Source organism: Xenopus laevis, chromosome 4S (assembly GCF_017654675.1).
Source record: "Xenopus laevis strain J_2021 chromosome 4S, Xenopus_laevis_v10.1, whole genome shotgun sequence".
Classification (NCBI taxonomy): Eukaryota; Metazoa; Chordata; class Amphibia; order Anura; family Pipidae; genus Xenopus; species Xenopus laevis.
In genome coordinates this window covers 103,586,167-103,610,809 of record NC_054378.1, presented here as the reverse complement: position 1 = coordinate 103,610,809, position 24,643 = coordinate 103,586,167, and the positions used below count along the sequence as shown (strand labels likewise).

Below are 24,643 nucleotides of genomic sequence, written 5' to 3'. Positions count from 1 at the left end.
GGTTGTACTTACCACCCCCTGGTTTGATCAATACCCTCTGCAATGAAGTCAGCAGGGAAACAATCTTCAAACTCTCTTCTGTTCTCAAATGGGTAGTGCACCTGGGCATAAGGCATGCTACCGCTCTCAAACCAGCAATCAAACACCTCTGTCACCCGTTTCAGGGCACCTTTCCCGCGGCGTGAGGGAATAGTGAGGTGATCCACACTAAATGAAAGCGTAAAAGGCAATATCAGCAGATGGGTCTCTTGCAGACATACATTTGTTGAGAGAAACTGGCGAGAAGGCCCAATGGACAATCTTATGGCCATAGAATTCTGATTACTTGTGGAATGTAACCCCATGCACTTCTGGGTTTGCAACAGATAACTTTATTCTAAGCCATCAATTCATATGCATCCATAAACTGATCATTCTAATAATAAAGCAGGGGGCTTCCCTTGGCCAAGAGTGACAAAGCATAATACCTGAACCACTGTGTGATACCAACTTGGTTCTAAGAAACATAGTGCTCAGTCTAACATGTGCTCAGTCTAACCTGCGCTGTGGCGTTGACCAGCTGCTAGAAATTCCCTTGTACCAGCGCTTGGTCTAACCCACAATCTGGAGTTGACCAGCTGCTGTAAATGATAAAAAGCCAATATTTGTACACACAGAGAAAAATTTTGGTGCATGGTTTGCCTTTAAAAATTATTATTACAAAAAATGAGGTGTTCATACCACTTTGGCCAAAATATGTAAGCTCACGTGCCATGTCAAGGTCCCTCATTGTAAGTTTTTAGTGCATTTAAAATCAAGTCCACCAGCAAACAGGGAATTTATAGATGGTTGTTAATTGGCTGGGGCTAAAAAGCTCCTTGCTCTTTCACTATAGCTGCTTCCTGGTCTTATTACTTCGTCAAATGGGCTGCTGGGGGACTTGATTATAAATGCACTACAAACTTAGAATACTAATATATACTGGAGTAAATTAATTATTCACAGGTGGAGGTTAGTTGGCTGGGGCTTAAAAGCTCTCTGCTTTCTCACTAGAGCTCCTGAGCTAAGGGTAAGTGCACAATTGTCTTACTACTCAGTCACATTGGTTGCTGGGGGACTTAATTATAAATGCACTACAAACTTCTAATGCTCACAAACAGTGTAGGACTCACGGACAACGAGGGGCCTTGATGTGGCACATGAGATTACATATTTTTGCCAGTGTGGTATGTACCAACACCTCCTTTTTTGGAATAATTATTTTTTAAGGCAAACAGTGCCCTCACAATTTTTCTCTTTCAGCTTGGTTCTAAGGCTGACCTTGATGCCATGTCATCTCCAATTAATGAGTCTCAGCTAGCACTTCTATTTATTACCCAATAAAGTACAAGGTAAGGCAATTGTTTCTGTACAAATGCCTGGTGGATGAGATATTCACAGCAATTCTTCTTATTTTTCTGCTGAATCCATGATATTTAAAATCTATACTTTATCAAGCATTTGCATGCTATATGTTAAGAAAAAAATCAAACATTTTTCTATATGTTAAGAAAAAAATCAAAAAAATCAAAAAAATCAGCCCGAAACATGTTGTGTCTGGTTACATTCCCAATAAAAGATTTTGCAGTCTAAGAATACTGCTGTGGATTTGTCCTGCATTTGGATTTTCACTGATTGACTCGATTGGGGCATCAACACAGGATACCCCGCAGGATAACCAATCAAACATATAAACGGTGAGCTGCAGTTCATCTTTACTTACAATAGATTATTACTGGCAGAACACATATTTTAGTTATAGATGAACAATTTATATGCAACTTTGTAATTGTTCTTCATACTTTTTGTTGTTGTTTGTCTGCAAGCGTAAATATTTAAGCTCTAGCACCCAGATAGCGGTTAAAATTTCAAGTTGAAGAGATGCAAAACAAATATTTATTTGTACACAAACCCCACTAATTGTCTCAATATACTGAGGTCTATATCACAGTAAAATGTGATTTGGATACAAATGGAGTCTATGGGGCAAATTTACTAAAGGGCGAAGTGACTAATGTGGGCAAAAGCTAGCTAGAAGGAGAGACTTCAGAGGTACTTTGCGCCCTAACGTATGGCGAATTTGCGCTTATGTGAAGTGCAATAGAGTAGATAGGAGTTCCTCAAAAAATAGTGGAAAATTCCCAAAAAACGCTAGCGTCTTTTCAGGGTGATAGGCTGAAAAATAGCATCAAATTTTTTTGGGGTAACCGGCTTCCCCTCTACGTTTCCTAACATATATCACATAAACTATACACTGGGCTCATGTGTAGGGCAATATAACAACTTTATTTTATCAAGGTTTCCCGGGCTTTTGTAGTGTAATGTATTTGGTGCAACATATATGTCCATTGAACTTTAACTTCCCGCCATATGCAAATTAGCCAACGCTAGCGCAACTTCGCTTCACTTCGCTTGGTGCAGGAACGCTAGCGCAACTTCGCCAGCGTTGAGCCCTGGACGCAGTGAATTAGCGTTGTCCTGGAGAATCTACACCTGGCAAAGTGTTGCGGTGTGAGCGAAGCCATGGGAGATGACCTTCCCATAATTCAGAGTTTTCTGGATAATGGGTTTCCGGATCGATCTAATACTTGTATTGTGAGTCCATACCAAAGCTCAAATAACAGAGGCCCAAAACATGTGCTTTGAATCTTCATATTGTGGTGGCCTTCTGATACAGAATCCCAAACCATAAATATGGAGCATTTACTTACTGAATTCTTTGTTCTTCCTTAAAGGGATACTGTCATGGGAAAAAAAAATTTTTTCAAAATGAATCAGTTAATAGTGCTGCTCCAGCAGAATGCTGCGCTGAAATCCATTTCTCAAAAGAGCAAACAGATTTTTTATATTCAATTTTGAAATCTGACATGGGGCTAGACATTTTGTCAATTTCCCAGCTGCCCCATGTCATGTGACTTGTGCCTGCACTTCAGGAGAGAAATGCTTTCTGGCAGGCTGCTGTTTTTCCTTCTCAATGTAACTGAATGTGTCTCAGTGAGACATGGGTTTTTACTATTGAGTGCTGTTCTTAGATCTACAAGGCAGCTGTTATCTTGTGTTAGGGAGCTGCTATCTGGTTACCTTCCCATTGTTGTTTTGTTTGGCTGCTGGCGGGGAAAGAGAGGGGGGTGATATCACTCCAACTTGCAGTACAGCAGTAAAGAGTGATTGAAGTTTATCAGAGGACAAGTCACATGACATGGGGCAGCTGGGAAATTGACAAAATGTCTAGCCCCATGTCAGATTTCAAAATTGAATATAAAAAAATCTGTTTGCTCTTTTGAGAAATGGATTTCAGTGCAGAATTCTGCTGGAGCAGCACTATTAACTGATTCATTTTGAAAACATTTTTTTTCCCATGACAGTATCCCTTTAAGAACTTAGTTTACATTGTCTGCCTATGCAACTACCCAAATGCAACATGTAACAATCAACATATTCAAGACCAAGATGCTAGGTATGTTGATAAATGAACTGGCCAAATTGATAGAATACTGACCTCTCCCTGTGCAGATCTGTCACTTTTATACCAGTTAACTCCTCTAGTTCAGCCAGAGATCCCACGCATACAACCTGCACAAAGAGAATGCATTTTATATAAATGTCTGAATCAGACAGTAGAAGGGGGAGTCATTTCAGTGTGGAGACAGAGAAAACCAAAACAGGGATGATAGAAGAGACTAAAGCTTCAGAGCACAGGGGAGAGGTAACCATGGATCCAGACAGAAAAAGGCAAAAGCGCATTTTATACAAACAATATTTTAGTGATAATATACATGTAAAAAGTTAAACATTAAAGGACGGTGGGTAATAAAGATAAAATCTGGGAGAACAAGAAGAAATGACACGTGTAACTTGAGCAAACCAGTCAGGGGTAGCAAGTGAGTGTGATTAGCAAATTACTAATGGGCATTTACTTTAATATTACCATCCTTGATTTTTATTTCTGCTTACGTATTTTGCCATGAAAAAAAGGCCCAACAAAGCCACAATTCACTGGCCTTAAAAAAGTGGACAACCACGTGGTTTTTATTACATTTATTTTTTCCCCATAATTTCAAAGCAAATGCAGATTTGCGCCGGGGCAGCTGCAACATTTCTGGTGCTCTGCATTTATATGAAATTTGCATATGATGCAAGGCTGCCCCACTGGAATTACTGCCACATTCAAGATGTTCCCAGTCCACATTTCCCCTGTATCAAGAGACCCACTTGTTTGCAATTAATCAGAACTGACTAGAGGGATACAAAGTACTTAGCACAAGTAAATGTGAGGAGTGTGTTGGCAAGCCAATGAATTAATGAATAGCATCTATTTTATTTGTGACCCCCGCTGGTGGCTCTGATTGTAAATAAGCCTTAAAGAATTTGCCTGGGCATCTTGTAGATCTCTATCAACTAATTACCAAAAGAACCAAAGTTCACATTTTTAATACTAATGTGAAAGCAGTCCTTTTATACGCAAGTGAAACTTGGAAGGTCACACAACCTATCAGCACAAAAATCCAGATCTTTGGAAACAGGTGCCTACAGAGCCTTATGAATATAAAATGGCTGGAAAAAGTGACAAATGAAGAACTGTGGAAAAACACTAACCAGCTACCAATAGAAATTCAGTTAAGGAAAACAAAGTGGGGTTAGATAGGCCACACACACAGGAAGGGAGAGGAATCTATAGAAAGAAGAGCCCTAGAATGGAATCCACAGGGATCAAGAAGAAGGGGACAGCATTGAATAACATGGAGAAGAAAAAATTATAAAGATGGGAAAACATGGAATGAGATCAAGAGAATAGCAACAAATAGATCTGAATGGAGAGTCTTCACCGATGCCCTATATTCCACTGGGAGTCGAAGGAACAGATGATGATGATATCAACTAATTAAAGAAGGGAGGCAACTGTTCTGAGAGAAGTTCCATTTAAAACGTATTGCAGCTGAATATTACTTGCAGTAATACTTTTCATTTCTTCTGCAGAGACCTTTTCCAACCAGCAGTAAATAAAAAAATTGAGGGAAAACTAGGTTTTTCTCTGGTGGAGATCAAGCATATACACTCTAAGCTGATCATTTCCTAAGTACAAATGTGCAGGCTTGTGGCTGGCAAATAGCATGTAGTATAAATAGTGTGTCTGCCCTAATTACTTAATTATGTTCTTATAATTGCCTCATGGGCCCACAAGTGAATCAGTAAGGTAACCCCTTATTTCAGAGAAAGATTCAGTTATGCAATAAATAGACTAGCTTACCTCTTCAAAGTCCTCACTGACCCACAGAGGTATGGGGGTACCCCAGTAACGGTTCCTGGAGATGGCCCAGTCACGTGCATCCTTCAGCCAGTTTCCAAAACGCTTCTCCCTCACAAACTCAGGAACCCTGGAGAAATTTAAAAATAAAAAATATACATAAAATGTAAACAATAATTACTCATGTGATAGGAACCATAACTATTGTTTTTAGTACAAACACGGCTCATTTTTTAATCTCAGTTACATCTTTCTTACTAGGCTTCTCTAGAAGTGTAATACTGTGCCTGGAGATCCCTTTGCTACATTTTATAAGCTGACATTACTTGGTCATTAATCCATCACTCCATATTAAGATATCAAAGCTATGCCCATTTTTTCTTTCTTGAATACCTAACCTCTCGCTTACCTTTACATTTCTTGTGTTCTTCTACATACTAACCATATATTCTAACCATCAATGCGGCAAATTCAATAAATGGTGAATTTTCACCTCGGAAGGCTTCACACCACTTTGTCAGATGTTAATTCTCAGAGCATACGCTAATTCATCAAAATGCAAAGTTGTGTATCTGTAGCTGAACACTGGCAAAGTTTCACTAGCGTAAATTTGTCAGCGCAAGGACTTCATAGCGAACTTTCGCTGACGTTCATTTCTACCTAGCGAAACTTCATTAGTACTCTTACACTTAGGTCAATTTGTACAGGAAGGGTACATATATGTCATATAGACTGCTTTATTGAAGATTTTGGTGCAAACGCTTGAAGTTGCCACTTATGAATAATGTCCAAGGAAGCAAAATAACGACAAAAGAGATCCTCTAATGACCTAGACATTAGCCCACCCTAAAACAAATGTGGCATGACCCTTAAATGGTTAAAAAAAAAAATATTAAAACAAAAATATTTAACAGTTATAAGAGCAATTGTTTGTTCGGCCAAGTCCAAAGACGATTTTAAGAGATTTTGGACAATGCCCATTTGGTCTCTTAAAGGGATACTGTCATGGGAAAAAAAAAAAATTTCAAAATGAATCCGTTAATAGTGCTGCTCCAGCAGAATTTCTCAAAAGAGAAAACAGATGTTTTTATATTCAATTTTGAAATCTGACATGGGTCTAGACATATTGTCAATTTCCCAGCTGCCCCAAGTCATGTGACTTGTGCTCTGATAAACTTCAATCACTCTTTAATGCTGTACTGCAAGTTTTAGTTATATCACCCCCTCCCTATTCCCCCCCCCCAGCAGCAACAAAAGAACAATCAGAAGGTAACCAGATAACCGCTCCCTAACACAAGATAACAGCTGCCTGGTAGATCTAAGAACAACACTCAATAGTAAAAACCCATGTCTCACTGAGACACATTCAGTTACATTGAGAAGGAAAAACACCAGCCTGCCAGAAAGCATTTGTCTCCTAAAGTGCAGGCACAAGTCACAGGACCAGGGGCAGCTGGGAAATTGACAAAATGTCTAGCCCCATGTCAGATTTCAAAACTGAATATAAAAAAAATCTGTTTGCTCTTTTGAGAAATGGATTTCAGTGCAGAATTCTGCTGAAGTAGCACTATTAACTGATGCTTTTTGAAAAAAACATGTTTTCCAATGACAGGGTCCCTTTAAATTATCTAGGAAGCTCAGCCTGAATGTCATTTGGAGGAAGAGTCAGGGTAAACATTTATGCACTGCTCTAGATACTCATGTTACTTTGTCTGAATGACTGATACTGCAGTGTTTTGAATGAACGAATGAATGACTGGGCAAGCAGACTCTGGAGGGCAACCGGATTTCGACCACATCTCTCCCTCAAAGGACCAGGCAAATTGAAACACTCTATGTGCCCCGAGCCAAAGTATACTTTGATACTAAAATCATTTAATGGCTTAATGTTGTGCTCTGCCTAGCAGCAACTGGGTCTGAACAGCAGCATCCACATTCCCCAACGCTAGCCTATTTGCCTCTTACTGTTAATTAAACACAGAGTAGATGCATTAAAACTGACTAGAGCTGGTGTATCATTTCTCATTTATTTATTTTGTGTTTTTCCATTGTAATTAATTTAGATCACAGTTCTGTTTCTTCTTTGATATGAAAGAGTCTCTTCATCAGTGTAAAAAAATGATCTGCTGTGATTCAATGTTCTATAACAATAAAACACGAAAAACTTCTAAGCAGAAAAGAAGGTAGTGGGACTACAAATGGGGGCATCTTGGGTGACAAATCTTCACTGCTAAAGGGCTGTAATGGCCTTGGGCTGGTAAAAAAAAAGCTAAAAACTTATGGTTGAGTGCTTTTAGCTTTTTTGTAGTTTTTTTTTTGTTCTCCTTCAAAATATAATTAACAAGCAAATTATATTTTTCTTTATCTCGCCAAAAATAAATTATTCAGTATTTCTTATTGGGTTACATTTTGCAGAGATGGTGCACATTTAGAGCTCCTTGGCGACACTGTCTGGAGGAGTCAAGCACTATATAAATGGGCACAAATCATTAGGTGTCTGGTATGAATGATGGCTTTTAAGACAAACCAAACTGTGCAGAATGAAGCACTGGGAATACATTGCAAAGAGAACCTTGGAATTATCACCTGCCCAGGACAGCTGTAAAACACAGGATACCCTTGCTCCAGGATGTGCTGTGCCTTGACCCCATTCTCATTGGTGCACAGCATATGTTTAGAAGAGCACAATCACTTATGAAACAGATATGTGTTCAAATGTGGGCATACGTATGTTTCACTGGGGAAGAGACTGACATGAACGATGAGCAATCTCCGCAAGGAGCTGCATAACATGATGACGCTATATAAAGGGTAATAAATATAGTGTGCCTTTATATCAGTTAGGGCCACATAAGAGGATTGTTAGCCCACCAACTCCTTATAGTTTATTTAGGTCAGCCTCCCAAGCAGCACAACGACTCACAGCTTTGCCAAGTTCATTCAAAGTTTCCCTTCTTGCTTTTAATGTCAGATTGATGGACTAGTTACAAAACTAATTAGGAAACCAATTACACAGAGATATCGTTTTCTTGGCAGAGGCACCTTATTTCTCGTGTGCTGAATGTCCCCCTAGCTAGAGAAAGAAATGGGTTATTACATGAGCTGCCAGGAAGCAAAGCGGACCTTCCTCCTCCTCCTCCTCCTGCAGCCCTATTATTACTCTTATTCCCTCAGGTTAATCAGAGATGAAAGGCAGTGGCCTCTATTTCGGGTGCTGAAGCAGGTACTCCTGGGAAGCTAAACAGGGGTCCCTAATTAGGTTCATTAATTCAATTCTCTCTCTGCCTTGAAGGAATTTAGAGGACAAATTGTCCAATGGCATGTAAAACATTACAGGGGTAGCATGGTGCAGCGGCATCTTCACACCGCACTAATGAGATTAAATTATGGCAGATCTTACAACAATATCATGCCCAATACCCACACTAATAGCGTTTTCTTTGCATCTTTATTTCTCAGAGCACTGTTTGTTCTGCACAGAGTTTTCTCCTATCACAAGATTACCTTCCCAATAAGGCTCACAATCTAAGCAGGAACATTTTCAGAAGGGAAATGTGTAACAATTCCAATATATCAGACCTTCAAGGGAAAGTAAAGAAACTATAAAAGGACTAGAACACCAATTAGGATAGGCAACCTGAGGATATTCAGTTTGGACAACTACAGGTATGGGACCTGCAATCTAGAATGCTTGGGACCTGGGGTATTCCGGATAATGGATCTTTCCATAATTTTGATCTTCATACCTTAAGTCTACTAGAAAATCATGTAAACTTAAATAAAGCCTGCTTTTGTTACCAATAAGGATTAATTATATTTTGGTTTGGATCAAGTACATAATAATGGATGTCATGCCTGTACTAGCTGCAGAATGACAGGGGGTGCCATGAAATGTTTGGGTAAGTGTAGCAAGCTGACCATTCCTGATATAAATTATGAGAATACTTGTTACTTAAATAACTTGCATTCTCAATTTGATGCAAAGAAACCACAATCGGGCCACCTAGTTGTAGGGTCAGTGTCCCTGGTCCCTTATCAAAATAACCAGAGACAATAGTAGTTGAAACAGAGACAAAAGTAAAATCAGGAGTGGGAGCCACTCACACTTAACTGCTGACTCTGGCTGAAGTCCTTCTTCATGAAAACCGACACCAGCTTGGAGTAGTGTGTGTGCGTTGGGTGCCATGCCACAGTTCTTTTTTGCAGCACACCACTTACTTATCCCTGCAGGGTACTTTCATATACCAGACTGCTTCCAGGGCAATCATAGCTTCCAGATTATGTGTAGGGAAGCACACCAACTACTTCATCTCATTTTATTGCAGAAGTTGAAGCACAAGCTTTCAGGGACCAACCCCTTCCTCAGATCCCTGAAAGCTTGAGTTTCAACTTCTGCAAAAAAAAAAATGAGACTTGGGTGTCATCTCGCCGTCTATTTCTTAACTTCAAGGCATCCCACGTTGGGGTGGGACAGCGCATGATCAGTACAGAAGTTCTTCAAAGATTTCTGCAGTGCACATGCACCTTTCTAGAACTGGTGGAGGAGACACCAGGAAGAAGAACAAGCTCAGGTAACAGGTGAGTGACTAGAACCACTGAGGTGGGGGGTGCCTAGCAACTCTTCAGACCCTTTTCCTTCTCTTTTAACAAGAGGTATAAATGATGCTCAACCGATATTTCGGTTACAAAAGGCAGTACCAGACCAAATCGACCAAATCGGAGCACCGTGAGAGACAATATTTTTGTGGTTTTTAAATAATTTAGCTTTTTACTCAGCAGCTCTCCAGTTTGGAATTTTAACATCTATCTAGCTGCTTGTATTTAATTTACCCTAGCAATTAAACAATGATTCTGGAATATGAACAGGACTGGCTTAAATATAAATGACAAAAAGGAACAATAAAATTGTAATCTCAAATACTGGGCTGCTCGTGAAAACTGGAAAAAGGCAGAATAGGAACATAATTCAAAAACTAAAAAAAACTAGAAACATCATTCTTTAACATACTAAATTTAACTACAAAAACCCCTGGTAATATTTTATTGTGCAGTAACTATGATTAAATGACAGATGGGTTGATAAAACAGCGACTTAATGCTTACTTATAAGTATTATATAAGGGTTTAATGATTTTCAGCCCGCATGAGAGATGACAGCGGCACTGCAGCTTATCCGGAAACCCGTTATCCAGAAAGTTCCAAATTACTGAAAGGCCGTCTCCCATAGACTCCATTTTATCAAAATAATCCAAATTTTTTAAAATGATTTCCTTTTTTCTCCTTAATAATAAAAGTGTACCTTGTACTTGATCCAAACTAAGTATATAATTAATCTGTATTGGAAGCAAACCAGGCTATTGGGTTTATTTAATGTTTATATGATTTTGTAGTAAACTTAAGATATGAAGATCCAGATTACAACAAGTTATCCGAAAAAAAAAACCCAGGTCCTGGGCATTCTGGATAACAGGTCCCATACATGTACCACATAGGATGGGGTTGGTCTCCTGAGTTGGGCCAAGAGCAGTGGAAAGAGGACCTGGCTTAAAATGCTTCAAAGTTAAATCGAATGAATGAATGAATGAATGAATGAATGAATGGGCATTTTCTCATATGGATACTTTTGGAACACTGAACTTTATTTTATTTGAATATATCCTTGTTAAGCACTAACAGCTTAAATGCTGCTTGAACCCCAACAATAATAAATACGACAGAAACAGTTGGTATCTTGTGTCAAATTCTGTAATTTTTCAGAGTTGTTTGTCCTTTATTCACACAAAACAAGTTGGCACTGTATTTAGTAAGCTAGGTTTGTCTGCCCACACAGACACTCAATCTCCCATACTGGAGCCTGATAGCGTGCCAAGCCAGGCACAAATCTGCAGCCTGCACAGTAAACAACTTTCCCCAGGAATAAATGCTGCAGTGTCCTTCTAAAGTGTAACACAAAGCCTGCGCCCTGATATCACTCATATGGTGCGACTAAAGAAGCTGAACGATTGAACTGCAATAGGCCATGCTATGCCATTTCACTGAATCAAATGGGGGGGAAATGGGGTCTGCACCCAAATATTTGAACCTTCCTCCCGAGCAGGAATTTAGAGATTCAGTAGAACACAGACAATATCTTCAATTCTCCTGTTGCACTGTTTTATATATGCAATAGCCCCACTCAGCCCATTTGCACAAGCTGCAGCCATACGTTAAGTCTACATTAAAACTACTTTGCAGCATTCTTACCAGTAACACTGACTGTTGTTCTGAAGAAGTTTGTCAACCATGTGTTCAACTCTTACAAACCAGCTGGGAACAGCCTTGTAAATGAGAGGTGTATCCGACCTGGGAAGAGAGAAAAGTTGAAAGCATGAGGGATGTCAGTAGTGAAAACGGCAACTCTCATCAATCCCACATCCTAGAGTCCTGCATCGGGTTGGGTACCCGCAGAATATCCACAGAATGTTCAGTTTCAGGCAAAAAAGATTGCTTAGCCATTCGGGCAGTCTGCGGATAACCAGGCTGGGTAAGCAACAAAGGTGTGGATTTTGATCCATACCACCCTTCCTTGTGGTTCTTCCAGGTTTTTAATTTTTTTGTGAAGATTCGGCACCGGAGTGACTGGTCAAATGTGATGTCACTTCTGGTTCCACTTATCCCCCGGGTTGGAAGATTAGTTGGTCTATTGCGGGTTGGGTCAGGTAGTGGGAACATGCGGCTCAAATTGCAGGTTTCAAAAAAAATGGACCTGCGCATGATTTTACCACATGCTACAAGCTCCAGCACCAAAATGAAAAATGGCATAGTAAATAACTACAGCATTACAAAATATACTCTGTTTGGGTAAAGGCGAACACCCAATCTGCCCATAAGATGCTTTCCATATTCCGAGGGAGCACAAAATAACCAATGCCTATTTACCATTACACCAATCAATTAAGCTCCTGTATTGCTGTAAGTTGCAGACTACTAACAATAACCCTGCTCATGTGGTTTTGTATTTTCCCTTATATTCCTGAACAGAGATTGTGAGCTTACCTCCAACAGAAAGGGTAGTTGTGTTTGTACGAGCTGCTGTGCACCAGTCGACCCTGCTCCTTCAGCAGCTTTATGATGTTTTTATCAGCATCCTGCAAATATCAATATGTGAATAAGGTGTAAGAAAGATGCAAAAAGTATAGCCCCTTTGGGAAGAATAAAGGTCTTAAAGTGCAGAAGTGGAATTGGCAGCAACCGGAGAAAAGGAGAATACATCATCAACCAAATATGTTTCATAAAAACAATGCTTTGTTCACACAGGAATATCCTAATAATTGAATCAGTTAGAATTCTAAGAGAATAATTGCCTACCATTATTATTCTCTTCAAAAACTAGGGCAAGAACACTATCAGATGCACAATCATTTCAGGGGATATGCACTTTTATCTGTAGAAATATATTCATTTATTAGAAATTAATAACAGGTTAGCTGTTTATAGTTAAAGCTGTGGCCTTGTGATCAGCTGCTCAAAATCTGCTCTTTTATCAACAATTTACATATGGGACTCTAGGTTAAAGCAACCGATTTTCTACTAGGAAGCAGCATTTCCTCTAGTTTTCTTGTGCCAAAGGATGTTCCAAAATGAAATCGGTGAAAAGTGTTTCAACTAAGAGCAGGTTTAATCAGTACTACTGTAAAGATAAAGCAGAGAAGCCGATTCTTTATCTGCGTTCTAACATTTTAATATTCATTCTAACATTTTAATTTTCTCAAGCCAGCATTATGCATGTTACAAGTGTTATCTTACGTCAGTGCAGCCACAGAGCTAGCATATTAAAGGCTAGACAATACATGATAGGCTGTTTTCTCTAGTCAAGCAATATCCGATTTTAGAGAAGCATCATCCTGATATGGATTGTTAGGAGATTGAGGAAAAAGGTGAAGAGAAGAGAGAAGAGAGAAGAGAGAAGAGAGAAGAGAGAAGAGAGAAGAGAGAAGAGAGAAGAGAGAGAGAGAGAGAGAGGCATGCATAGGTTCAGATTAATTTTGCAACCTTGACATACTGTCCTGCAAAGTCAGTCACTTCCTTGGTAAAACAGCCAGATGCATCAACTGGGCACACAGGAACGGAATCTTTCTGAATGATATTGAAGTCCATACAGACCCTGTAATCATCCTAAGAGAGAAATGAACATTATTTAAGCCACACTGGGCTGAATAGAGTGAAGGAATAGAATAAAAAATACTTCGAATTTCGAATGATTTTTTCGGCTACTTCGACCTTCAACTACGACTTTGAATCAAACGATTCTAACTAAAAATCGTTTGAATATTCGACCATTCGATAGTCGAAGTACTGTCATTTTAAAAAAAAAACTTCGACCCCCTAGTTCGCCACCTAAAACCTACCGAAGTCAATGTTAGCCTATGGGGAAGGTCCCCATAGGCTTTGCATTTTTTTTTTTTTTTGGTCGAAGAAAAATCGTTCGAAGGATTTTTCGTTTGATTCAACTATTTGCAGTAAATCCTTCGACTTCGATATTCGAAGTCGAAGGATTTACATTCGACAGTCGAATATCGAGGGTTAATTAACCCTCGATATTCGACCCTAGGTAAATCTGCCCCTGGGTGTCTAAGCATGTATAGCAATAAAAGGAGCAGCAGGTGGTGTCCCTTTTACAAATCAATGATATATAGCAGGGTAAAACTATTAAAAGCATAAAAACAAAGGGACAACATGCAAGATTTCAGAGGTCTTGTGTGCAGACCCCGACTACTGAAAAGGGACACATATATTTAAAGGGATTGTTCACCTTCCAAACACTTTTTTTCAGTTCAATTGTTTTCAGGTTGTTCCCCAGAAATAAAGACTTTTTCCAATTACTTTCAATTATTTATTTTTTACCGTTTTTTCCAAAATCTAAGTTCAAAGTTTAGCGTTCCTGTCTCTGGTGTTTCAGTCTGGCAGCTCAGTTATTCAGGTGCAGACTCTAAACTGTTACAATTTTGCAACATTTAGGGTTTTTTTTTATCAAGTTCCGAATTTATCTCAGTATTTCGAATATCAAACTTCGAGCAACTCCGAATTCCTGAATGGACCTTATATATGAAGAAAAAAGCCAGAAAAAAAAAAAGGTTGGGCAAACTTTGGAGCTTTCCACGAAAATTCCAAATTGTTTGGAATTTTCCGCTAAAACTAAGATTTCTTCAGAGTTTTCAGCGCCGAAACCCCAAAACTATTGGATATTTGTACGGACATCAGCGCAGACATTGGGACCTTCCCCATTGACTTATACAGGACCTCAAGAGCTCTTAGATGCCGAGGTTTCAGGTTCAGAGTTTTTAGACCATCGGACTTTAATAAATCTCCAAAAATTTAGTTTTTTTTTTTTGCTCTGAAAACTACGAATTATTCAAGGTTCGGATATTCAGACCTTGATATATAACCCCCATAGTTGATACATTTCTCAGCGGCATCTCTGGAGTATTGGCAACTGTTGTATCAATTCCATCAGCTGCCTGTAATGAAATTCAGGGATTCTGCTGAGCAGGGCCAAAACTAAAAAATCTATCAACTAAATGTATAAATTTAGAACAGGGTCGGCGACCCCCCTCTCAGAGCTGCTTTAGAAAGTAAAACATGACACTTTACATTTGAATATTAGAAAAACGATCACACATAGAAAATAGAAAGTAATTGGACAAAGTCTGAAAACAACTAGGTGCTTGAATGTGAACAACCCCTTTTAATGTTGGTATTATCTCAATACAATACTTTTGATAAAACAGGTTCCCAAATTGTATTCGTTTTAGAAACAGACTGCAAAGTGTCAGGGTGGAAATGCCAACACATACAGTCATATGAAAAAGTTTGGGAACCCCTCTCAGCCTGCATAATAATTTACTCCACTTTCAACAAAAAAGATAACAGTGGTATGTCTTTCATTTCCCAGGAACATCGGAGTACTGTGTTGTTTTCTGAACAAAGATTTTTAGTGAAGCAGTATTCAGTTGTATGAAATTATATCAAATGTGAAAAACTGGCTGTGCAAAAATTTGTAATTTTGCTCATTTGAATGCATGTAACTGCTCAATACTGATTACTGACAACACCAAATTGGTTGGATTAGCTTGTTAAGCCTTGAATGTCATAGGCAGGTGTGTCCAATCATGAGAAAGGGTATTTAGGGTGGCCAATTGCAAGTTGTACTTCTGTTTGACTCTCCTCTGAAGAGTGTCAGCATGGGATCCTCAAAGCAACTCTCAAAATATCTGAAAACAAAGGTTATTCAGTATCATGGTTTAGGAGAAGGCTACAAAAAGCTATCTCAGAGGTTTAAACTGTCGGTTTCAACTGTAAGGAATGTGATCAGGAAATGAAAGGCCACAGGCACAGTTGCTGTAAAACCCAGGCCCAGGTCTGGCAGGCCAAGAGAAATATAGAAGCGGCATATGCGGAGGATTGTGAGAATGGTTACAGACAACACAAAGATCACCTCCAAAGACCTGCAAGAACACCTTGCTGCAGATAGTGTATCTGCATCGTTCTACAATTCAGAGCAATTTGCACAACGAACATCTGTATGGCAGGGTGATGAGAAAGAAGCCCTTTCTACACTCACGCAAACACAAACAGAGTCGCTTGTTGTATGCAAAAGCTCATTTAGACAAGTCATTTTGGAACAAAGTGCTTTGGACTAGTCAGATAAAAATTGAGTTATTTGGTCATAACAAAAAGCCCTTTGCTTGGGGGAAGAAGAACCACATTCCAAGAAAAACACCTGCTATCTACTGTCAAATTTGGTGGAGGTTCCATCATGCTGTGGGGCTGTGTGACTAGTTCAGGGACTGGGGCCCTTGTTAAAGTCGAGGGTCGGATGAATTCAACCCAATATCAACAAATCCTTCAGGATAATGTTCAAGCATCAGTCACAAAGTTGAAGTTACCCAGGGGTTGGATATTCCAACAAGACAATGACCCTAAACACATTTGGAAATCTACAAAGGCATTTATGCAGAGGGAGAAGTACAATATTTTGGAATCGCCGTCACAGTCCCCCGACTTGAATATCATCGAAAATCTATGGGTTGAATATGAAGCAGGCTGTCCATGCTCGGCAGCCTTCAAATTTAACTGAACTGGAGAGATTTTGTATGGACAAATGGTCAAAAATACCAACATCCAGAATCCAGACACTCATCAAAGGCTATAGGAGGTGTCTAGAGGCTGTTACATTTGCAAAAGGAGGCTCAACTAAGTATTGATGTAATATCTCTGTTGGGGTGCCAAAATGTATGCACCTGTCCAATTTAGTCATGATGCATATTGCATATTTTCTGTTAATCCAATAAACTTTATGTCACTGCTGAAAAACTACCATTTCCATAAGGCATGTTATATATTAAAAGGAAGTTGCTACTTTGAAAGCTCCACCAATGATAAACAAAACTGCAAAGAATTCAGAGGAGGTTCCCATAATTTCATATGACTGTATATGAGCAGTATATAAAATATTTACACGCAGAAGACATTAGATTCCTGGTGGGTCCTTTGCCCTGGGTGCTGAAGCTTTGAAAGGGGCTACTGGCATTACAAATGCACCAGCTATAAGAGGGATACATGTTAATAAATTTATACCCATGGAAAGCTATTATTGGCTACTTTTGGTTGCCTATGGAAGGTAAGGAAAAGGTGGTTTTATCCATCCAGCAAGTACGCTTAGGCTAAATCTGCAATTTGGGCCAGCTATAACCAGCAGTTTCTTGCATTAATCTCTGGGACATCAGATTTAGCATTCCATGACATTTAGATTTATCCGATTAGATTTGCTAAAGCAAATAATGCATTAAACCCTGCCAGGTTGCCATTGTCAGTTGTTCTTGAGAAAGTCTCGTCTTCCTTCATCAGATTATCTCCTTCCTAGATTCGTAATATTATCACACAACTCAGTGGGTGCCATAGCAAACAAAATGAGGACAAAGAAAGAAATTATTGTTTGATTTATTGTGGCAATAATATAGAAAGTATGCTTACAATATGGGCAATATTAAAAAATGTAAATAAAGTTCTCAAGTAAAATTCTCAAAACAATCTCTAACTAGGGATGTGTTGGTTTAAAAAGAAAGGATGAGTGAGAGATTTCTGGTCCTATTACATCTGCCTACTGAAGTTGAATTTAAATTACCGTATAGGCATTGCAATCTCCTGACATTCTACTGCCACCTAGTGGATACCAGTGGTATAAGGAGACTTAAAGAGGTTGTTCACCTTCCAAACACTTTTTTTTTCAGTTCACTGGTTTTAAGAATGTTTACCATAAACAAGACTTTTTTTCAATTGCTTTCTATCTTTTATTTTTTACCGTTTTCCCAAAAATTAAGTTCCTGTCTCTGGGGTTTCATTCTGGCAGCTGTTATCTAGGTGCATTCTGAATTGTTAGTTTAGTAGCTACATTTAGTTGCTACATTGAGTTGATACATTTCTCAGCAGCATCTGTGGAATATTAGCAAGTGTTGTATCAATTCTCACCGCTGCCTTTAATGAAATTCAAGGCTTATGCTCAGCAGGGAAAAAGATAAATGTATCAACTAAATGTATGAATTTGAAACAGTTAAAGAGTCGGTGACCCCCCCCGAGCTGCTTTGGAAAGAGAAAAATTAAATTTTACACCTCAATATTACAAAAACAGATAGAAAGTAATGGGAAAGGCTTTACTTCAGATGAATAATCTGAAACCAATTGAACTGAAAAAAGTGTTTGAAGGTGAACAACCCCTTTAATTTGGAAGGAAATAGAAAAAAGAGAATGTTACTTACAGCTCCAAAGTAAGGTGACTGGTGTACAACCCCTGTGCCTTCTTCAGACTTCACATAGTTGTCGGTCACAACTGTAAATGCCACTCTTGCTGCTGCCTGAAAACACACAGGAATCGAGTCAACAATTACACAACGATGTGGAAGCAATACATGTTAAAAACACATTTATATAATCCCATTGTGGCTTTAGATAGCCTCCTATATTATATACATACATACTATTTAATAGTAAGATTTAGCCTGCCATGCATTTCCCCAATTAATGAATATGTGGAGAAGTAAGATGAGCCCCTGTATTTTTGCATGGGAAAGGGAAAGAATGCTGCTATATATAATGAAAGCAAAACCATAGCAGCAGTGCTACAGGAATTCCTACTGCTGCCATAGCACATTTCCAAGCTTCACTTCTGCCTAGCTCCATTTAAATACTAAACACAAAAGACACTGCATGCTCATAATTATGACCTCAACATGCATTACTTGATTGAGGGAAACAGCAATAGAAGATAAACCCTACGTAAAAGTATAAATATAATATGCAGAAGAAGAAGAAAAAAAAAAAATACAAACATAACCAAGAGGTGTACCTTCTCAAAGTAAGGAAACAGTGGTGTGTATTTTTTTCCTTTGAGGTTTTTACCAGGAAATCTGTTGAGAGTATAAAAATATGAAGTAAGTAAATTAACCAAACATAGATACATATGCCATGAGGAAGGTTTTCTGAGCACCCTTTGGAAATGTTTTATATATATCAGAACCTCATTGTGAGCATGTGTGCTACACATCATTTAAAAAAACAAAAAATATCCTCCAATCAGAGTGCAGGCCTAATAAGCTTGCACCTCTGGTGGGGGAAAGTACTTTAGGATGACAGGTGCCCTTAACATGTCAGTGAACACAATAGCCTTGTCAAACTGAAGACGCTTGTGACTAATAAACGTGTAGTGGTGGGAAAGTTGCCAATTTCCAAAAAGGTGCCAATTCCCCAAAAAAATAAATTTTTAGTGATTAGTGTGCCTTATTCTTAACATATGACGGATATGCTTATAAATAATTTTCCTTCTCAGCTCTTTAGATTAATTTGATACTCTACATTTATTGCAATTAGCACAATAGACCAATCTATTATTATTTACCCACCAAACCCTGCAAAGCAAAAGCACAGACATTCCTTGGACAGGATGGTTGTCTGTATCCCCAGACACTGTTATACACTGATCAGTAAACAGACTAACTTCCGTACTCCAATCCTGGGTGTGGGTTGAGTGCAAAAAGACGAACAACTGGTTCTAGTATCTAACCAAGACTAAAGTAATTATTTCATATTAATATATATATATATATATATATATATATATATATATATATATATATATATATATATATATATATATATATATATATATAAATAAATATATATTAAAGTCTCCAGCATTGGCTTTGACACAAGACAGTGGTGTGACGACAGGGCTGATACCGACAAATTAACTCATTGAGACCTTCAAAATAAGTTTTGATGTGCCGGGTATCGCCTCTACGTTTATGGGCCTATTTATTGCTGCGTAAAATTTAATTTGTCGACAAATCGGTGTAAAATAAATGGCAAATTTATAAAGGCATTTTATTTTACCCTGCACAAATTCAATGTTTTACACTATTATTTTACACCTCGAGACCTTTAAGTTCTGCCAGAAGTCACTGATGTGTGTTTTACCACCATTTTTTACACTGCATAATAAATCTGCCCCTAAGTGTCAAGTGTATCCAATTCCAATAGGCACAACTACTAACTTGTAATTAATTGTGATTTTAATAGGGTTGGGTATGCAATTCTTTCCTATACCCCTTTTTCGAGTTCCATTCTACAGATTTTTTTTTTGTTCATTCATTGTGTGAAACAAATTTGGTGTTTTGTATAAAATGTTAACACTGCTGCCATTCCCCAATTTAAGTATCTTTTACAACTTTTTTGCTACATTTAGCAGTTTATATGTGTGACTTTTATTTTTAAAGAGTCTGAATATTTAAGTGCAACAAACAGTGTATCAGTAATATGCAAAAGCTACTAGCTCCCACATTCTCACGATTGTGACTTGTAACAACACCATAATTAGCACTATTCCCGACACTATATTATTGGTTAGTTACAAGTTTGTTTTGTGTCTTCGCTTTGACAAAGGCTATTGTGTTAGTCAAAATGTCTCTACAAATAACCATATTTGGTTTTCATCATAAGCCCTGTGAGCGCACAGGGCCTTGGATTCATGAAAGGAGTTTTCGACTGCACCTCTGCTTTTAGACATACCAGCTGGGCTTCGGCACTGTGTTTATAAGAAGTATGTGTGTGCTTTGTATTTCATTTGTACAGGTATGGGACCTGTAATCCAGAAAGCATGGGACCTGTGGTTTTCCTAATAAAGGATCTTTTCCATATTTTGGATTTCCGTACAGAATTGTTTTGCCTCCAAAAAGGAATAATTATATCCATGTCCAAGGTACTGACTTATTTGTACAGAGAAAAAGGAAATCAATTTTAAAACATTTAGATTATTTTATTAAAATGATTATATGGGAGATGGCCTTCCCATAATTCAGAGCTTTCTGGATAACAGGTTTTCTAGATAAGGGATCCCATACCTGCCCGTTAAGCAATTGCCTTCAGGATAAGCGATTGTTGAGAAATTACCTGCGTGCCAGAATAACTATAAACCACTATATAAAACTGCACTCCCAGGTCTTGCAAAGTGAATATACAAAATTTGGGGGTTGTGGAATGTAGGAAATGCAAAGTGAATGTTTTGGTCTCAGCAGAGTCCTTTCTAAAAGTTTGAAAACCTTAAGAAATATCAGGGCATTATTTATACCATCTGTAATAATGTCAATTTTAATACATCAATAAAGATGAGTTTTTTATGAGTTGTTTCTGAGTTTCCTATATAATGAGTTTGTGAGGATTCTGGCCGCTCCTGGGAGATTTTCTGTTTAGTAAAAATTACCAATTTTTTTATACTCAAAGAGCAAGCACCTGGGCAATTAATCTACTTTATACCTCTTTCTTTTCTTTTTTCTAAAATGTTACTATGCAAAGGGATGTGGTTTTGTTAAAATATAACTAACATATGAATTAAGCATTTCTGACATAGTGCCACCTAGTAAAAAACAAATGAAAATATAGTTTTTAAAACCCAAACAAAACATTAATTATCCTTCAGATAATCTCCATATAGCATGATAGAATCGCAGCACTTTTATGTAGACGATATAAAATAACAATAGGAAATGTTTCTTTGAAGATAAGCTCATTTCCTACAATAAATAATGGACTCCACTAACCCCTTCCAATATTATCTTCAAATGTTTAAATCTACGCAGCCTACACTGCGGTTTATAATAAAAAAAACATTTAAGTACCTTTCCAAAATGTCATATTCAGTTTCAGCTTTGTACAGAGCAGACAACCTGGCTTCCATAAGTATATACATATTTCCATTGGACTTATCTAGGAGACAAACAAACAACATATTCGGTTTCCAAAAAGAACTTACAACCGGACAACTTAAGCCAAAATTAGGCCTAGGAGTACAAACACATCCTCAAGACAAAACTAACCTTTCAACTTGACATAAATCAGCTCTGGGTTAACACACAGGGCCAAGTTGCTGGGCAGGGTCCAGGGAGTTGTTGTCCATGCCACCAGAGATATACCTGGATCATCAAGCAATGGAAAGGTGACAATGACAGAAGGATCCTGGACATCCTAAAATAGATAACAACCGAAAAGATGCAATTTAGGAGACTGGAGGATGACCATTATATGTTTTCTGAGGTTTAGTGCTTTAATGTCACTTTAATTTGTTTAAGACTTAAAGGAGAAGGAAAGCTACGGAGGCATTTTATTGCCAATAGATTAGCTGCAATAGTGCAAGCTAGAATGCTATATTTATTCTGTAGAATGTTTTACCATACCTGAGTAAAAAGCTCTAGAAACTCTCTGTTTGTTTAGGATAGGAGCTGCAGTATTAACATGCTGTGACATCACTTCCTGCCTGAGTCTCTCCCTGCTCTGGGCTCAGATTACAGTAGAGAAGGGAGGGGGTGGGGAAGAGGAGCAAACTGAGCATGCTCTTGCCCAGGGCAATGAGGTTAAAGCTGAAGGCAGGAAGTCTGATACAGAAGCCCATGAGTACACAATAGAAGGAAAGAAATGCAGTGTTTCTTTTGACAGGGGACTCAGAGCAGCACTACTTTGGGGGTTTACTGGTATATTTAGATGGACCTTTCTGATAAGGCTTACTTAATTTTAACCTTTCCTTCTCCTTTAATGCAAATAATGCAACACTGTGTCACCGTAAATACACCATAGCTCTTTACCAATGACAATGTGTACCTCTAAAGTTGCCCACAGTAGCTCTGATGACAAAACATGCTCTGTGCTGCTGTCATTTACCCGAGTCACAATAGAAGGCTGATTAGCAACAAATTCAGATTACATGGTAGCTCAGAAACCAGTGTATTTTGCATCAGAATGTAATAATAGGCTCTTTAGCATAGGCTTTTGTAACAGACAAACCTCACTTTCTGCTTGATGATTTCACAGCCTTCACCCCACCACAGCGTTTCCCCACAATTCACCCCACAGCAGCTCTTCCCCGCACTTTAGCTTTCCCGCTCCCAGTACTGTAGCGTCCTTCTCTCTCCAGCAATTTAGCTTTCTCCCTTTCCTGTACTGCAGCGTTCCTCTCTCTCCCGCACTTTCACTTTAGCTTTCCTCCCTCCCCTACCGTGCTGTAGAGTTCCCCAGCTGGCAGACCTTATCTCCAGCAGCAGTCAGTCAGCGCTAACTGCCTCAACCCCCTACGGCACAGCTTACCGCAACGCTAGCTGTGGTTTCCTCAGAGATACAGCCGGAAGTGCTGTGAGGAGGAAGTCGCGGGGACGCGTAGGCTGTGGAGATCCTATCGCCAGGTCGCCTTTTTTCACTTTGAATGGAGTATAGGTATTTTTAACTTTTTTTTTCCAAAATTTGATTATTTGTACAGGTATTTGATTTTGAGTGATTAGGGTACACCTTTTATTTGGGGGGTATATAATTGATTTTTTAAACAAAATTTTTTGACGTTACTGTCCCTTAGCTTAGCTTAGTTTCTCAACAACTGCCAAGAGCACATCGAGCATGTACACTGACACTCCTAAAAACCAAGAACATGACCCTCAGTGCAAATTGTAAATGACTAAATCACTGCAATTATAGAGATTGTGAAACTTTAGGGTGTTGCGATAAATTAAATACAGGAATGGGACCCATTATCCAGAATGGCTGGGACATGGGGCTTTCTGGATAATGGATCTACTAGGAAATCATGTAAACATGAAATAAACCCAGTGGGCCGGTTCTGCTTCCAGTAAGTATTAATTATATCTTAGTTGGGATAATGTAAAAGGTACTGCTTTATTATTGCAGATAAACCCGAAATCATTTTTTAAGATTTGGATTACTTTGATAAAATAAGAGTCTATGGGAGAAAAACTTTGCGTAATTCAGAGCTTTCTTGATAACAGGTTTCCAGATAATGGATCCCATACCTGTATATAAAATAAATCATTTCCACACCACATTTTTTTAGGGTTTGGTTCACCTTTAAGATAAAGTCCTGTTACCTTGTAGTTCTGGTGGGACTCAAAGTTGGAGAGAGGAGTGTTGCAGGCAGTAGAGAATGGCATGACCTTGACACCTCGATACACCAGTCCTTTGTCATAGAGCTGTTTAAAAACCCACCTAAAAGTAAAAAAAAAAAAGAACTAAATAAATATATAAAGGGCAAGCTACTCGGTGCCATAATTACTATAGGACATCAAACCACCTTTGGATGTTGCTCATGTAGGCACACAATTTACAAGAACAGGGGGCTACAGCTCATCTACATATCTATATATTTTATTTATTTTTTTAAGAGGACAGGCCCTGCAAGAGTCAAAATGTTACAGTTTCGTCTTTGAACAGATTGTGATGTTATGATGAAGGAAGAGTGGTTGCCATATTTAAAGATATCTAGGCACAGATCTTGTGAAATACAAAAAACAAAGATTTTGATGAAGAAGCTTAAGAGGAGTCACGCAGCAGGGAGGCACACATTTTTTGATCAAAGCAATGCTTTCTATTACCATTTGCAGGAGACAAGGCAAGAGACCGTAAAAGCAATGCTTCATTAACAAACCAATCCAGGGACTGACTTTTCTGTATGTTTGTTTTATGTAAACTATAGACTGGTTACTCGTCTTAAAAAGGCAGCAACCATAGTATATTGTATACTACAAACATATATCTAAATGGATTATCTTAGCTTTGCTTTATCCACAGATGGGCAGCAGGTGGCGATATTGACAAAGACAAGTACAGAACTACTCTTTGGTGAGACATTTTTCTTTCACACAAAGGAAATCTGGAAGTGGGTGAAAGCCTTTGGGAAGGCCTGCCAGCCACACAGCAGGGAAGAAATTCCAACAGCAAAAACATTGTGCTACTAGATAAATCTGAACAAAATTCACCATGAAATCATACTATAAATGGCTGCAATGGCAATTATTA

At 38.5% G+C, this 24,643-nt stretch overlaps 1 protein-coding gene across 2 annotated transcripts in view; it reads right to left on the bottom strand.

The window, feature by feature from the left end:
* The window catches only part of iars1.S (isoleucyl-tRNA synthetase 1 S homeolog), a 62,899-nt gene that overhangs the window by 25,759 nt on the left and 12,497 nt on the right, over positions 1-24,643 (bottom strand). For both annotated transcript variants that reach the window (XM_041591272.1, NM_001090928.1), the window contains 11 exon segments: positions 23,716-23,833; positions 21,667-21,814; positions 21,469-21,556; positions 18,645-18,705; positions 18,058-18,153; positions 13,295-13,417; positions 12,299-12,390; positions 11,507-11,605; positions 5,267-5,393; positions 3,518-3,591; positions 13-207 (listed from right to left, as the gene is read on the bottom strand). In XM_041591272.1, the coding sequence (XP_041447206.1) occupies positions 13-207; positions 3,518-3,591; positions 5,267-5,393; positions 11,507-11,605; positions 12,299-12,390; positions 13,295-13,417; positions 18,058-18,153; positions 18,645-18,705; positions 21,469-21,556; positions 21,667-21,814; positions 23,716-23,833 (1,221 nt within the window).